This window comes from Filicampus tigris, chromosome 6, assembly GCF_054856515.1.
Source record: "Filicampus tigris isolate MCC_2025a chromosome 6, RoL_Ftig_1.0, whole genome shotgun sequence".
NCBI lineage: Eukaryota > Metazoa > Chordata > Actinopteri > Syngnathiformes > Syngnathidae > Filicampus > Filicampus tigris.
The window spans coordinates 27,033,788-27,050,704 of NC_141222.1; the positions used below are offsets into that span (position 1 = coordinate 27,033,788).

Consider the following 16,917-nt stretch of genomic DNA (forward strand, 5'->3'; position numbering starts at 1 on the left):
TCCAAGTTACACTCTTGAACCGGAAAGCTTTCATAATCTTGGACTTGCAATGAAACATTCATTTATCGGGGTTGTCATATGAATCGATATTGTCTAAATTGTGCACATTTGTCATTTGGTCAGTCCCTTCTCCAATAGTGGGGCAGGTCCCGCTTGGCGGGGGAGGGATTTTTTTTTTTTTTTTTTAACCGTACTAGAATAGTGTAATTTTCCATTCACCACAGCAGGTGGCAGTGTTTTTTTTTTTCCTTCAGTGAATATTATCTTCAGCACCTTTCCACAAGCCGCATGGTTCAAAACCTAGGAAAAAAGTAGCGCCTTATAGTCCGCAAAATACGGTAGTTAGACCACTAGTACATTTTCAACAGGGTAACTTGTAATTGCCACCAACTCCATTTTCCACATGGCTCACTGAAGTAGAATCCACTTCATTGTTATTCCACTCTAAAAGTGTGAGGTAAGTGCTGATTTCTTTTTTTTTTTTTGGGGGGGGGGGGGGGGTTGTTTTGGAGTCAATTTGACTACATATTGTGCTTTTGCGCAACAGTGAGTCTAATCAGTGGGGCTTTCGCCTGAATGACCTCAAGAGAAGGTTCTGAGTTGCATGAGGCCACAAAATCTACTCTAAAAATCAATTTTGAAGACGATTACGTTACACACCTTAAATATTCTTCACACCTTCAACAGAACGCCAACGACGGCGAGTGAGCAGCGGCTTCAGTTGTTTATCACAGCAGCTTTATTTAAAAGGATTTACAACACAAACTGCAGCCATTTAATTTAAACGCTACGATTTGGACATAAAAACTGCATTTAAAAAATAAAATAAACCCTTTTTCCTGTAACTTCCTAAGGGATGAACAAAGAAGATTTTCCAGAGGCGACGATTTTCGTAGCTTATTAACAAAATAAAGGTGTGAGCCCTAATCAACCTGAACCCCAACCACCCCCCTCCCCCGCCCCCCCTCTGCCCAGCCTGTGTCGCTCAAAACATTCCACTGAGGCAACTTGAAAAATTCAATGTATGTATTAGTGGTTGTGAATAACTTTGTACAAAAATACTGACTGATCCATGTTTTCATGTAGCATATTTTGGCACAAAAAACAATTTGCTGGTGATTTCTTACATAGTGTCGCATTTAGCTTCGGCCTCATGCTACTACGCTCTTGGGTGTGTGTTGTGTGTTGAACGTGCGATGGACCTGAGTCGCCGCGTCTAAACGAGGCCCGCCGCCGCCGTTGCCGAGGGGCCTACCGGTGGTGTCGTCGCGGCCACGTTGGCCGTTCCTTTCCCTCGGTGCCGCTGGCCGCCTCGCCGCCGTCCTCCGCCTCCCGATTTGAGCTGCCGACAGTACGAGAAACGCGCTCATGATACCATGCGACGATGAATTGACAAATAATCAATCGTCAAATTAATCGATCATATTTTTTTTTTTTAGAACCGATTAATCGTTTGGAGAACTTGTTAAACTTAAAAATGTGAAAATGAACGTAATTTCAGCCTCTCAACCGTAAGTATTCTCAAATTTCTGTCGTCCTCCATGAAATGAATATGTTTGCCTTATTATTTTCAGAAGAGGACATTTGCAACTATTTGCTACTTTGGAAAGCTATAATGAACATTTTTGCCGTAACTGAATCATTATTAATTTACATTTGGTTTGGAATAATGCCCTGTTTTTGAATGAAGGGATGGAAAGTAAAATTGATTTATGAATAAAAAAAATAATAATAATCAGAGACTCGATCGATGAATTAACAAAATTACTATGAAAAATAATTGTTCGTTGCAGCCCCAGTTCCAAGAAACTTCAAATCTCAATTGCCAGACTTCTCAGTAATTTGCGACATTTGAGTCAATTATATGCGTCATAATAATTTCATTCAAATACGACTGCAGCTATAGAATACTTTTAGAATGGCGTGTTCAACAGACGACCTCCTAAAAACGTTACATTCGTACGTGTGAAGCTATTTTTGTCCCCTTGGTGTCACCATCTTGACATTCTACAAAAAATCCACAGCAGCTCCTTCTTGTAGAGTACACGCGCACACACAATATGAGTCACAATACATGAGATCCGTCCTTCAGGCAGTTATTTTATTCTAGAACTGTCACCTTGCACAACAGAAATAAACATGATTAGAAATCAATAAAATAGAAATAATCAATAATGTGCCCATATCATTAATACAACCCCTCCTCTCACCAGTTATTACTGATAAATGCCAAAAAGAAAGGCAAAAAAAAAAAAAAAAAAAAGGCCAAAAGTTGATGGAATCCTCTCACTTGGTCCTCAAGTGCGCACTTACCGGAAGCGATGCGGCGCTGGGACTGGGCGGTCGCGCTTCCTCTGCACCGTCCTTGTACGTTTTCTTACCGGCCAACATCTTGGCTTGCTGCGCCTTGGCCGCCTGCGTGTTGACCGACTGCACGAGCTGAAAGGACATTTTTTTGGGGGGGGGGGGGGGGGGGCGGTGTTATTGAGCGCAACCGGCGTCACGCAGACGGCGGCGAAATGGCAAACCTTGGTGATGGTGCCCACGGCTTTGGTGCGGCCCTCCCGGAACACCAGCTTGTGGTCGCAGTGCAGGTACTCGGGCGTCTTGATGAAGCGGAAGTGGACGGCCGCCTTGTCGCCCGTCCGCAGGCAGTCCTTGCTCATGGTCAGGATGGTAGCGGTCTGGCGGATGCTGCCGCAATGGACTGACGACGGCAGGCGATGAAGAAATATTTGAGCGTGAGCCCACAAGCGGTGGCAGAGCAGCGGCGACAAAGACGCGGAACGTTTTCAGCATGATGACTCAAGCGATGGCGGCAAAAACAAAGTGTCACTGCCGAAGCCCAGCAAAGGACGTTTTCGGTGATTTACGAAGAGGCGGGCGGTAGAAAAGATGGAGAACATTTTCAATGTAATTCTGTAAACGGAGGCAGTGAAAAATTTTGAGTGTGATTCAGGGCTTGTTTGGGATTTTTCATTCTAGTTAGTTTTTGTTTGTTTGTTTTGTTTTTTTTAATTAAGTTTAAATTTGTTTTTTTTCCACAAAATGCTAAGTTTTAATTCAGTTTTTAGTTGTAGTTTTAATAGTAGTAGTTATATATGCATATATATATATACATATATTCTGTATATATACATACAGAAAGAGAGAGAAAGAGAGAAAGAAAAAGAGAAAGAGAGAGGAAGAGAAAGAGAAAGAGAGAAAGAGAAAGAGTAAGAGAGAGAAAGAGAAAGAGGAATAAATATAAAGGTCACTGAGTATTTTGTAATAAAGTAAACCTCCTTTCTTCTGTACGGCCATGCAATAATATCAAAATAAATACATTTTCAATAAACTCCGAAAACTCACGTATGAAATTAATTGACAAAAACAAAAGGATATTTTCGTTATAATTATAGTTAGTTACATTTTAAACACACTCGTTTTTATTTGATTTCTTTAGTGGAAATGCTAACTTTTTTTTTTTCAATTTTTGTTATCCCGTTTCCTTCACTACAACAACCTCGGTGTGATTCCGGAAGCGTCAGCAGCAGCAAACGGGGAACATTTTCAGCGTGATTCTAGAAGTGGCACCAAAACCAGAAAAAGATGTCATTGTGAAAAAGGTGCAGAGCATTTTCAGCCCGATTCCATCAGCGAGTGAGAAAGCGGCGGCGGGGAAAAAAGACGGGAACATTTTTCCAGTGCGATTGCAGAAGCAAAGGCAAAGTGTCGGAAACGACTCCGTACATTCTCGTCAGGAGTCCAGAAGTGGAATCAAAGTGACGGCTGTGATTCCGTTTGCGGCGGCGAGAGAAGATTTTGAACGTGATTCCGGAAGTGGCGGCAAAGCGAAGGCGGGCGGAAAACGGCGTCAGAGCGCGTGGGCACCCACCCATGGCCTGGTAGCGCGGCGATATCGTGGTGGGGTGGTGCAGCACCAGGATCTCCGCCTCAAACTCCCAGGTGGCCTGCGGCATCAGCTTGGGGGACACCATCACCATGCCCTTCCGTATCGACGAGCGCTTGATCTAACGGCGACGGAGAGGCGGGAAAAGCCAAGCCGGGATTAGAAACGGCTCGGCATTGCCCCGAACGTTCTCCCGCTCACCTTTTTGAGCGCGAAGGACGCGGTCTGCCCGCCGCGCACCTCCTTGACGGGCATCCTCTTGCGGTGGATGGACTTGACGGCGATCGGGAGGAAGGCGCCCAGCGGGTCGGGACCCAGGAGGAGTGTGTCGTTGAGTCGGATCATGCCGCGTAACGTCGTGCCCGACACCACCGTGCCCACGCCCTGGCAAGACACAAGTCAACACGACATCGAGCGAACGCTTCTCTCGACAGCGAGTCGTGCGTAATGCCACCTCGCACAGGAGAAATCAAGACTAGAAATTTAAAAAATAAATAAAAAAAAAGTGTGCGGCACACTCAGTCACGCATTGTACGCGTCACATGATTTACGTAGTCACTCCTTTTGACAGTTTCATGATAAGCACCACAGAAATCAACGAAGGTAGTCATTCATTCAAACAGCTACCATGAACAAGAGAGATAAACATAATCCAGAGTAAAAGTAAATAAATAGTCGTCTCTCTCACAAATGCAACAAAAGATTGACGATAGGGATGTAACGCTTCCTCAAAAATGTATTTAAATGGTTTAAAATATGCAGCGATGTAAAAAAAAAAAAACAATATTGAAATTCTGACCAAGAAAGGATTTGTAATGATATCAGTCAAATTGTACAGTTCTGTCTTTTCATATTTAGTTCTTTCACTACCAAAACACTGACAAGTCTAAAATGTAGTGAAACAATAAAAATAATAAATAATAAATAAATTATGAGTTCCTTTTCAAGTTTTTTTTTGCAAAGTTACAAAAAGTTACTGTTTGTAACAACGACAAAATGCAGATGTTTAAATAAAATCCTATTTTGGTTTTAAAATAAGTCATTCATTTTGTAAAAAAAAAAAAAAGATTTTAAAGAATCAAATCAAAATCGGGAACTGAAAATTGAATCGAATCAGGGCTTGAGTGAATTGTCTGATTTGAGCGAAACAAAAATAATCCTTCACAAAAATGCAATGTACATGTCCTATTATGAATGCGATTACTCCTCAAAAGTTATTCATGACAACCGCTACCTCGCACAATAGAAATCAAGAGAACTACTAGAAACAACTCAGTCAAAACATACGTGTCATTAAATGAATGCAGTAGCTCCTTTTCATGATAACCGCTACCTGGCACTATCAAAATCAACAACGACTACAAGGAAGCTTGTAGTGTGTTTTTTTTTCCACCACGGCACGCACCATACCGGTACGGAATATGTGTCATCGATTTGGAACTCGGCAGGCTCGTCGTCGTTAAAGGCGGTCCTGGATGAGAGCAGGTTGAGGAACATCTTCAGGAGGTCCATGTTCTCGCCCGTCACGTTGGAGATCTGGAAGATGGGACACATCCTGGCGGGGGTGGGGTGGGGGTGGGGGTGGGGTTCAAGACAACGGCGGCCTTTTGAAACAAACACATCTTGGCAATTCTTTGAAACGCTGACAAGACACGTGGCACGGCGCACGAGCTCACCTCTCCGAGCTGAAGTTGGACGCCGTGACGATGACGTCGTCCTTGTTCTGGACCAACACGGGAATCTTTCTGCAGCCGGGAGACTTTAAAAGCCGCTGGAGTAATTTGAGGGTTTCTGGAGACAAGAGTCACAAAAAGTCATTATGGGTGATTAGAAATGATGTCGTGTTTTAACTTTTCATATTTCCATCCGTTCAAATCTTACATAATTATCACTGTCTATATTTATGAGCTCATTCACTGCCAGACATTTTCAGACTCTTTTGCCCTAACACTTGAAAAAATTTGGAAATAAATTCCTGGGATGGAATGGCTGGACTGTGAAAAGACAAGTCAATTTCATCAATGACGGTGAATGAGTTCATGAGATTGTTCAAGAGCAAATTTTAATCAGAGATGCGTCCCAGAATGTATTTTTGATGCTGAGTTCAAAACAAGCTCCGTTTTTCTAGCACATCAGTTTTTTTGAACGCTTGACCTACAAAAGCTTGCATATGTGGATTTTACCATGAAAATGCAATGTCAATTGGAGCTATGACATTTTGGAAAAAAAAAATCCACCTGTTGCTGAAGCTAATTAATTCATGAATACACTACTATATCACATACATTATTGTTATTATATTATTATTATTGTGAAAACCTAATGTGGTAGAGAAAAAAAACAACGAGGGCAGATTTGGAATCAGCTAAAAAAAATAAATAAATAAACAAATAAATAAACATATTTACTTGCATCACTGAATTCAAAATGTCTTGAAAAATGGATGTTTGAAAACTGCTTCCCTATTTATGTACAACTTGCAATTTCGTGTTTATGATTTTTGCAACTAACATTTTCCCTCCAGTTATTTCATAATTACCCATCAAATAAAAACATATTTTTTCATATTTTTATACTTAATTTTGATATTTATTTTAAAATTGTACCAATGCCTATTTTTATACACGAAATTCCCCGGAGTTGATTAATAGTACATAATTTGTAACTTTTAATACACTTTTTTTTTTTTTTATTTAATGCCAATTTCTACACAGGAAACTCCTGCATTCGACCTACTATGGTCTGAGATAAATGCACACAATTTAGTCTGTTTATGTGTGTGTGTGTGTGGGGGGTGACCAAGGTTATTTAAAAAAAAAGATGACTGACTGAGGTCAAGCCTTTCTTAAATTGTGCAATTTTATTTTCATCTTATCACTTTTTTTTTTTTTTTAAAGTAAAACATGCCAATTTCATGCCCAGTTTTGTGTTGAATTGTTTCTACACATGCAGCTCTTGCCTTAGTTTCTTTCGTTTCTATTTAAGCGATAAAGATGAGAACTGTGTGTGAGAGGAGCGCGGCGTGCCTTGCAGTATGTTGGCGGGACACATGTCGATCTTGGTGACCACCACAAACACGGGCACGTTTAACGCCAGCGCCAGGCCCAGGTGCTCTTTGGTCATGCCCACGATGCCGGCGTTGCTGCCAACCTGCGGGAAAATGCAGAACAACTTTGAATGGTGCGGGAAACTTTTGTGCTCGAGGACCACATTTGCCACACCGAAAACGGACAGGTTGACAGACCGAACATGCATGTTTTTACGAGGAAAAAGAGTTTAATAAATCTCAAACTAGTTCAAAAACATATCTAAAATGATGACAAATAATGCCATGTCATCTTCCAAACCGCTTATCCTATACAGGGTCGCGGGGATTTTTGCTGGGGCCTATCCCAGCCGTCAATGGGCGAAGGCAGACTACACCCCGAACTGGTCGCCAGCCAGTCGCAGGGCACGCATAGACACTGTCACTGAGCGGGAATCGATCCCACGCTGCCTGCACACAACTCAGGCGTGTGTACCACTACACTATCAGTGACCCATGATGACAAATAATACAAACTAAAATGAATAATTTCATTCATTTGTATTATTTATTTATAACATATTACCGGTACCTATTACTTAATGAAATTATTCTAAAAAAAAATTTTTTTTTTTAAAAAGTACATGTAAAATTGCATTTCACTTGCGCCAAATAATTCCATGCGGATTTTTGCTACTTACGGGTCAGCCCGATCCCTATCCCCCATGAATGGTGGGGTCCACTGACGGTACCACTTTTTTTAGTCGTGATATTCAAATTCCTGCTAGCATTTACAATCATCTAATTACACAAGTATTTGATGAGATAAATGAATAGAATATCGGATATTAATAAATACAATTGAAACTATTCTAGGCTAAAATCAGTGGAACAAATACAATGGGACTCTTCGTAATGTAAATTCCCAATTCACGCTTGTAAAGGCCTTACCATGAGCATGCAGAAGTCGGGCAGGTGTCCGGTCATGCCGAACACCGTGGTCTTCAGGTACTTCTCGTGGCCCGCCAGGTCGATGAAGGTGATCACCTTGGAGGACTTCTCGCAGATCTTGGTCCAGTCCAGGCTGCCGCCGTGGCTGTCGGGCTTGTTGACCACCTGGGGCGAGGAGACGGCGCGCGGTGACTTCCTGCCGGGTGCGGGACGTTACGAGGGCGCTCGGCGTCCCGCGCGTACTCTACCTGGCCCTCGTGGTCGAAACCCAGGATGTCGTTGCCCACGCTGCTGGTCCTGCCGCTCTCCATCTCGTGCTTGTGCCTGAAGAGCTTCTGGCGTGCGAAGCCTCGGCCGTTGTCCAGCTCGCCGTGAGTCAGCACGCCCAGCAGCGTGCTCTTGCCGGCGTCCACGTTGCCCACCACCGCCACCCTGCACCCGGGAAACATGATTCAAAAATTGAAAAAAAAAAAATTTTTAGGATTGCCTACAGAAGAGGGACAGGAAAACTTCCACGGTAAGGATAATTCATCCTTTGTAGCGGCTAAAGCCCACCTGACTTCTAGGAAGTCCTGCTCTCCCACGCGGCGGCGGATGAGGTAGTCGCAAATCTTGCCGCCCACCTCCGTGCGCTCCCTCAGCGGGATGAGGTCGGCCTCCACCTGCTCGCACAGCGATTGAACCGTGGCCACCGACGCCTCCATGTCTCTGTCGCTCAGGCCATAGTCGCCGCCGTCTGAGGACCACCGCGTGTAAAAATCAGCGATCCAGTCACATTTGACAGTCAACTTTGACAATCTTACCTGAGCCCATTCCGACCACAAAGATGGTCTCGCCACAGCCCTCGTCGAGCCGCGCCCGTAGATGGCGCTGCAGCGCATCGTACTGCTCACCGGTCGGACTCACCAAGACCATCTGAAAAGTAAGAACAAGGGAAAACTGTGCAGTCATATCGGCTACAAAAATAAAAAGTGTTTATGAGAATCATCTTTTTTATTACAGAATAAAAAGTTGTACTATTATGAAAATAAATCTAAAATACAAAAAAAATGTTTTGCTAAACTTTTAATACAGCAAAAAACGTTTTTATGGGAATTAACTTGTAGAAAGTATTTTTTTTTACTTTATGAGAATAAAGTTACAATTTTATAACACAAAAGCAATAAACTTTTACTATATTATTACAATGACGTCATCACATTCAGACATCTTCCAATGTTGATACTTGAAATCCAAACAAAAAGTGAAATAGTGAGTAATATGCACATTTTTAAAGTATATAAATAAAATTGAAGACATACAGCGCATCAACCTGATCCAGCAAAATTCTCAATATATATTGTACAACACAAAGAAGAAAATACAAAAAACAAGGACATGAAACCAAGCTTGTTTTTAAGAAAAAAACTTAAAGTATGTAAATGCTAAAATGCACACTAAGATGCCCTGATTTCTGTTGCAGGCTTCTCTCTTTTTAATGTATTTATTTGTATCCTATTTTGGGGGTAATATATCTATGTGGCGGGTCAGATGGCCCAGATGTCAATGTTAGTTTATAACGACAAAAAAAATAATAGGGAGGATAACAATCTTCAAGATGTTTTTTAAAAAAGGGTTTCTAATGGTTTTAATGCTAACCAGGCTTTGACAATTTCACACTTTTTAAATTAAATCTGGAATTAGCTGGCATGGTCATACATGCAAGCTCTGTGTCAATTCAATCAAATTATAAATTTGAATTAAACACAATATTCTTAATCAATGATCGCACATGTTTTTTTCTGTAGTATTTAATTTATTTAATTTTGTGCAAAACAACTGAGTGTCTCTCAAGTCCAGCATGGGGTGTCCCTTATAATTTGGCACGCTCGGGGGACGTGTCAGTGCCAACTCACAACATGTGACGTGCAAGTACAGAAAAGTATTTTTCAAATCGTTTCGTACCTTTAAAAAAAAAAGGACATCAAGTGAGGCCTACCTTGTTGCTGAAATCCAAAACATCCGCGGTCTCGCCGTCGGTGCCTTCGACGTCTTCGAAGCTCTCTCCCCCGCATTCATCGTCGTCTGCGGCGGCGGTGCAGAAGCCCCGATCCGGGGCGAACATACAAGCGGGTACAGTGCACTCGGCGGCGGCTATCGTTGCTGCCCCTGTCGTCACGGACGACGCCATGATATGTCTGTCACACACCCACAAAACAAAAAGAACACGAAAAAGACAAAGTTGAGACAAGTCCACGGCTGGTATTAGCCATTAGCCGCTTCTTAGCTAAATCCTTGGTCAAGTTCAGTTAAGGTTAGCCAGCGAGCTAATGTTACGCACACACACACACGTTCCTTCAACAGGACTTTTAGATAGTGTCTTTGCGTGTCAGCTGCCTAATCACACTAATTGATGTCCAAATAGTTGGCGAATCAACTTTTAAGTAACTTTTAACTACTTTCTTGTTGAATGGAGACATACTAAAAAAAAAAGTGCTAGCTACCTGTATAGGCTTAAACGTGTTGGTTGTTTATTAGCTTGGGTTGATATTCTGTGTGAGTTGGACCCTAAGGAACGCCTATGGTAAAAAATACCCACATTCTATTGGCCGAAATATCTTTAGGTGGCGCCCACTGCGTTTGGGATCATCCAATGAGGTGTATCCACTGGTACGTCATAACTGATTTTCAGGCTTGCATGCGTACTTGACAGAAGACAAAAAAATAAATACATAAACAAAAGATTATATATTTTTTAAAAATAATGACAATGAAGGGAAGCTAAAAAGGTCAACGTCCATCGCAAAATACGCATACGCAATTGGACACAATACCTTTGGGTGACGCCCACTATTTTTGAGGTTCGGCCAATGAGGTGTCCCTGGTTTGTAAGTGACGTCAGAGACCTGTTGACCGATTATCAAGCGCATACGCACTAACGTGAAGCAAATTACAGATTAAAAAATATTGTAATAAAAATAACAATATGAATTAAAATATATTTAAAAATGTTATATTTTTAAAGAAGTAATTAATGATAGCTCATTGCCTAATATTGTATTGGTTATTATTTTGAAATATTTAGCTTTCACTGTATTTGATTGATTTAAACCCAATAGTGCATGTATTGTCATCATTCCTTTTTTTTTTTTTTTTTGTCATTTACTTTTTCCAGGTAGCAGGAGTCGTTGGCAGGGAAATGTGTTACTACCCTGTAACTTCCTGCCCCCACCTCTTCTCGTCTCACCTGTGTTATATAAACCTTAGAACCAGCCATCGCGGGCTCTTGTCACTCGAGGCACGACCCGCTCAAGAACCACTTAAGGCAGCCAAGATGGTAAGTGGTGCACTAATATTCCTTCAGGGTATTTCTTGTTTCTATTTTGTCTTACAATTCATCTTGATTTGTCAGTTAAAATAAACGATGTTGACTGCTCCATTACACAGGCTCTGGTTAAGATAATAATTGTTGATTTCCCAATAGTGATGCAAATCTCAACGGTTCTTTTATCGTGTACATCACTTTTCATGCATGCATTTCATTTATTCAAACACTGTGAGGTGGACAATCTAAACTGTTGAACTGATAAGAGTCAATAAAATCTTCAAAATAAATTTGAAAGATAGTGAATATAATAATAATAAGTCTCTTGTGTCTGCAACCGTTATTTTCTAGTAAATGATAAACCAGCTAGACGACGTATATCTACAGCATCTTTATAGGGTGTAGTATAGTGGACCATATGTGAGGGTGCGGGCCAGGATGTGCGAGATATCATGTGAATTTACTGAAGATGAAAATAGTGGAAACCAATCAATGAAATGTATCAAAAAAGTATTTCATATTTTCTAAGCATGGAAAAACATTGTAAGTGAGGAACATATAAATGTAATGTATACAAATTGGTAAGTGGAGTGCAGATGGTTTATGGTGAGGTGTGTCTTTATGGTTTCATGTGATGAGCGCGTATGCGGTGTACAAACAGCAACTTCCTGTTTCCAGAGATTATTATGCGCTAACCTGGTTGATCATCAACACTGATGATAAGAACACCTCACAGAATCATTAGCAGAAAATAGAGTTGGATTGTTTCACTGAGCAGGTGTTATGTGACGTAATATGAACATATGTATAATATGTTACTATAATATATATATATATATATATATATATATATATATATATATATATATATATATATATATATATATATATATATATATATATATATAATATAATATATACATAATATATATGATACTAAATGAAAAAATACACTCCATCCATCCATTCAACCAAACATCCATACTTCCGTCCATCCCTCCGTCCGTCCATCCATCCGTCCATCTGTCTTTGTCCACCATAGAAAGTCAAGGACATGACCTTTAAGGAGGGGCAGGAGTTCAAGATCCGTATCAAGCCCAAAGATGACTGCAGCAGGTCAGTGCGCCTCCAATTTACGCTCTCAAATTTGGTCAATTTGTTTTTTCACGGTTAACAACATTTCAACATCTTGCAGATTCTCCATCAATATTGGCCACGACTCGGAAAACATCGCGCTGCACTTCAACCCGCGCTTTGATGACAGCGTCATCGTCTGCAACTCCATGTCGGGAGGCTGCTGGGGCGAAGAGCACCGCGACGGAAACTTCTGCTTCTGTCAAGGCGAGGAGAGCAAGGTATGACACCTCACGAGTTTATCGACTCTCAACAACGGTCATTACCTTAGATCAGGTAGACCCCAAGGACCACATGAGTAGCCAGCGAGCCTGTTCCAAAAATAGCTAGCCAGTGATGGGACATTGTGATTTTCTTGTAGAAGTGATCATTTCAAAATGTAAACTCTGGCAGATATTTATAGAAATAGAGTGTTGCAAATTGATATATACATTTTCCCAAGTATTGTAAATCATGAACATTATCAATGTCTTTACATATATGAATATCAATAATTATTACAAATAACACATCATAAAATTAAAGTAAATTTCAGGAAATTTGTTATTTCAAGTGTGTATCAAAGTGCTTTTTGCACTTTGCACTGCTCAGTAGCCAAGAAGTAGCTCTCCATTTCAAAAATGTTGGTGACCCCTGCCTTAGTTTTAGACGAATGGACTAGCATGGTTCAAATGCTAACAGTTAGCAGCTAGCCTGTTAACGTGTTCAGTATAATTTCCAAATATAAGGAAGCTCAAGGGTTGCCAAAGTTAAGGAAGGAAGTAAAATACGAGATCTTTAATGACTTATTCGAGGCTAGCTCCCCAACCATAGCATTAGCTAACATGAATAATGGCACATGCTTATAATCTCAGTTGTTTGATGGAAAATCTTCTCATCAAGGATTGCATTCATTTCTGTTAAAACAAACGAGGGATTAAAAATGACGTTTTCAATACAACATTCTGGTTCTAGCAACACTTTTTTGTTTCTTAACTTTCAAGCCATTGGGCTGCTCAACTGTGCTTGTTATTAAGTGTTTAAGGACATTTTTCAGTATAATTGTAGTCATTTTATTTGACTTAAATGCCATTCCCAAGATGAAGCCTATTAGTGGACAAGGTCTTCTGTACTGTGACTACGCTAGGTCAACAGCTACATAATCACACACCGCTTTATTGGGCCATAAAAAGCCTTTTAAAAAGATACAAGGGTCTCACTTAGCATTTCAAAGTCCAGTAATGTCGTTTTTTCTCTCTCTTGCAGTTCTACATCAACTTCAACAATGAGGAGTTCTTTATCAAGTTGCCCGACGGCTCCATGATGAGCTTCCCCAACCGACTGGGCGACGTCAAGTACAAATACTTTGAGGTCGGCGGCGACGCCAAGATCGTTGGCATCAAGATCAAGTAGTGAGCGCGTATATTCGGTGGAGGAATAGTCGCTTCGACATTGGCAAACCCGTACGTGACTGACTCCTCATCATACATCCTGTCTCTCCTGGAAAGCTTGGAATGATCTTTTTGACCTTGGAATGATCTTATAATGACAAGAAAATGCCTCAAGAGGGAGCCAGAGAACAGCCTGGTTCGATGGTCAACGGGTTTGTGAATAAATGCGATTAAAAATGGACAATGTATTTATTTGCTTTTTACACACAAACATTATTTTCCAATATCAATAGAAATATCATTAGCATTTTATTAAATAACAAAAAAAAACTGTAAAAGGGTAGGATATATATATATATATATATATATATATATATATATATATATATATATATATATATATATATATATATATATATATATATATATACTGTACATATAAACATAAAGGATTACTTAAGTTTACATTAAAATAAAAATGGGATAAAAAAACTAAACATTTTCAGTGGTTTTCAATATCTAGGAACAAATGTGTCTATTTTGTGCCTAGTTTACCGTAGCCCAAAATTAAAAAATAGGACTATTTTGGGGGTTTCATTCAGTCAGAAGGCAGTTACGTGTGTAATGTAACAAAACACACACACGCACACACACACACGCACACACACACACAAATCCAAGGGGCCCGTTAGATAATTAGCGGGAGGACTCCAAAGAGTGGGACGAGGACGAGGAATGTAGCACAGCATGACTACATTCCCAGAAAAAATAAGAAGTAGGCAGCCATGTGGAAATACTAAAAAGATTACAAAATGAAAATGATAATAAAAAGTCCAACCTTAAAAGTGGTGGTCAAGTATCAATAAAACATAATTCAGTACCACTTAGCATTGATTGTAAGGGATTTATCGATGGTTTAGGAAAGTTTCAAAGAAAAAAAAAAAGATTACGAACATATAAAGCAATGAGTTTAATGAGTCATATTGATTTTTCCCCGTCACGAGGGGTTTATTAATGGATTATGATTTTATATACAGTAAACGATTCATTATTGGTTCATAAAGATTTAAGAATTTAAGTGTTAACGAACAAAATAGTGAATCCGTTGTTTTTCCCCTGACCCAAATAAAGAAAAAGGAGAGCTTTAACTTTCACTATTGTTATAAAAACGTAGTAATTTTTCAAGAGAGAAAATGTAATTTTGCGAGAAAAATACACTTTTGCTTGAATTTTTTTGCAAATATATTGGAAGAAAAAAAAATGTTTGTGTTGTAAGAGAAAATCTTTATGATTTTTTTTTGTTTACTTTTGTAAGATGTTTTGTAATTTCAAAAGAAATGTTATTTTTCAGTGAGAAACGCGATACAATTATTAGAAAAATGTGTTGAAATTTTTGAAATGAAAATATCAAAACATTGCTGAAAAAAAATCTTTGAAGAATATCTTTAATTTGTGAGAGAAATATTGTACTTTTAGCAGCATTTATTTGAGAAAAATATAACTGCAAAAATTGAAAGATAAATGAATTTGGCGAGGAAAAAAAAAAGTGATTTAGCCAAATTGATTTATCTTTCAATTCTGCAAATTTTGCAAGATTTTGTATTCATTTATTTTGCTGAGTGTCAGTCCTGTGATTGAAATGTGATCAGAGGTCATATATGATAGACTCTTCTGAACCCCCGTCAAGACAACATGTATGATGGCCCTAACTCAAGCCGTAACCCTAACCCTACCCTTCAGTCAAGACTATGATACCCGTGAGGGCGAATTTACTGTCGTCTCCATCCTGCTGGCTAGCGTGGACTGACCTTTCTGGGCCAGGTAGTCCTTATAGTTTCTGGTGAGCAGAGTGTAGAGGAAAGGGTTGATGCAGCTATTGCCGTATGTCAGACAGGTGACAAAAAAGTTGACGTAGTTGTGAGTGGCTGGGGATAGAGCCTTGAGGGACTCCGGCGAGAAGAGCTGGGTCATCTGCCACCCCCAGAAGGGCAGGAAACAGGCCCAGTAGGCCACCACGATGCTGAAGATCATGACCGCCACGCGCTGTTTGAGCCCTCGCCGTCGGGCCGAGCATCCGCGTCCCCCCAGGCGCTCCTGTGTGGCCCAGTAGCGCCTGGCGAGGCCCGCATACAGCGACACCATGACCAGACCCGGGACAAGAACGCCGGTCAAGAACAGGATGCCCACGTAGGCCTTGAAAGCCTCCAGGGTCCACGTCGGGAAGCACATGCGCTTAACCGCACCGGCCGGAGACGGCTTGTCCCGCCTGAGTCGGATCATGACCATCATGGGCAGAGTCAGCACGAAGGCGGTGGCCCAGATGGCGGCGGCCGCCATCTTGCGGCTGCGCGGGGATGAGTTGCGGGCGCTCATGGGCCGCGCCACGGCGCGGTAGCGCTCCAAACTCATGGCCACCAGGATGAAGACACTGGCGTGCATGGTGAGCAGGTCCAGACTGAGTAGTATCCGGCAGCCAGAGTCCCCGAAGAGCCAGTCGTGGGCGAAGTAGGTGCACAACACGAAGGGGATGGTGGACAGGTAGAGCAGGTCAGCCAGCGCCAGGTTGGCCACGTAGATGTAGACGGAACCTGTGCGCCGCAGCGCCGCCGAGCGTGTGATAACCAGCGTGTACGCGTTGCCCGCTGTGCCCAGGAGCCACATGACCGTCAGGGTGGCACCCAGCAGGGACGTCACCCACAGGCCACCCGCGCCCGCCGTGCCACCGACGACGCTACTCTCCAAGGAGCCTCCCGTGGTGTTGGAGGCATTGTAGTTCATTGCGGGTCAGTGTCGGGAATCCGATGGCATCTTCTGGGACTTGAATTATTTTCACAACAACACCATGAAGAAAATGGCAGGGTGGCCCATGAGAGCTGTCGAGAGTCCTGTACATCAAGAAAAAATGGTTCATATTTTGTGTAAAGAGTGTCATTTAGGGTAAAACATTGCCAATAATGATAATAATAATTATGCAAAATAAATGTAATTTTGTAATTAAAGGATCACAATATTGTGAGATAAAAAAAAAAGGTAGAATAAATGCAATTTGGCAGGAAATTATACTTTTTTTGTCAAGAATTTTTTGGAGGGGTAATTTTGTGAGACAAATTTGAAAAAAAGATGAACTGAAAATGTAAATATGTTGGATGTCAGTGAGTAAACTGAAGCCTGACATTTTTCCTTCATTTGTGACATTTGGCTTTGTTTTCATAGAAAAGTTAATTTTGAGAGAAGTTGTTTC

General features: G+C 41.0%; 3 protein-coding genes across 3 annotated transcripts; 1 reads left to right on the forward strand and 2 right to left on the reverse strand.

The window, feature by feature from the left end:
* Nucleotides 1-721: 721 nt before the first annotated feature.
* Nucleotides 722-10,408, reverse strand: LOC147146536 (GTP-binding protein 1-like). The gene is made up of 14 exons (XM_086034436.1): nt 10,352-10,408; nt 9,847-10,045; nt 8,672-8,783; nt 8,424-8,604; nt 8,117-8,300; nt 7,869-8,033; nt 6,919-7,042; nt 5,569-5,683; nt 5,303-5,447; nt 4,094-4,276; nt 3,878-4,013; nt 2,529-2,707; nt 2,314-2,439; nt 722-1,342 (listed from the first exon to the last, which is right to left on the reverse strand). Exons 2-14 carry the CDS (start codon nt 10,036-10,038, stop codon nt 1,217-1,219), a joined length of 1,968 nt encoding a protein of 655 aa, XP_085890562.1. The 5' UTR covers nt 10,039-10,045; nt 10,352-10,408; the 3' UTR covers nt 722-1,216.
* A 696-nt stretch (nt 10,409-11,104) lies between these two features.
* Nucleotides 11,105-13,906, forward strand: lgals2b (galectin 2b). The gene is made up of 4 exons (XM_086033736.1): nt 11,105-11,184; nt 12,215-12,288; nt 12,368-12,527; nt 13,552-13,906. The coding sequence occupies exons 1-4, from the start codon at nt 11,182-11,184 to the stop codon at nt 13,696-13,698; spliced, it is 384 nt and encodes a 127-aa protein (XP_085889862.1). The 5' UTR covers nt 11,105-11,181; the 3' UTR covers nt 13,699-13,906.
* Nucleotides 13,907-15,422: 1,516 nt separating this feature from the next.
* uts2r4 (urotensin-2 receptor 4) lies at nt 15,423-16,454 on the reverse strand. Its single transcript, XM_086033837.1, has one exon. It carries the CDS (start codon nt 16,452-16,454, stop codon nt 15,423-15,425), a length of 1,032 nt encoding a protein of 343 aa, XP_085889963.1.
* Nucleotides 16,455-16,917: the final 463 nt, after the last annotated feature.

Bases quoted from the DNA above. Each gene is read 5' to 3' on its own strand.
- LOC147146536 (XM_086034436.1), bottom strand. From the start codon at position 10,038: ATGGCGTCGTCCGTGACGACAGGGGCAGCAACGATAGCCGCCGCCGAG. The intron at 7,043-7,868 runs GTAAGGCCTTTA...ATTTTCCCGCAG, and splicing joins CCGACTTCTGCATGCTCATG to GTTGGCAGCAACGCCGGCAT. The intron at 4,277-5,302 runs GTATGGTGCGTG...GTGTCTTGCCAG, and splicing joins ATGACACATATTCCGTACCG to GGCGTGGGCACGGTGGTGTC.
- lgals2b (XM_086033736.1), top strand. The intron at 12,289-12,367 runs GTCAGTGCGCCT...AACATCTTGCAG, and splicing joins CCCAAAGATGACTGCAGCAG to ATTCTCCATCAATATTGGCC. The intron at 12,528-13,551 runs GTATGACACCTC...TCTCTCTTGCAG, and splicing joins GTCAAGGCGAGGAGAGCAAG to TTCTACATCAACTTCAACAA.
- uts2r4 (XM_086033837.1), bottom strand. From the start codon at position 16,454: ATGAACTACAATGCCTCCAACACCACGGGAGGCTCCTTGGAGAGTAGC.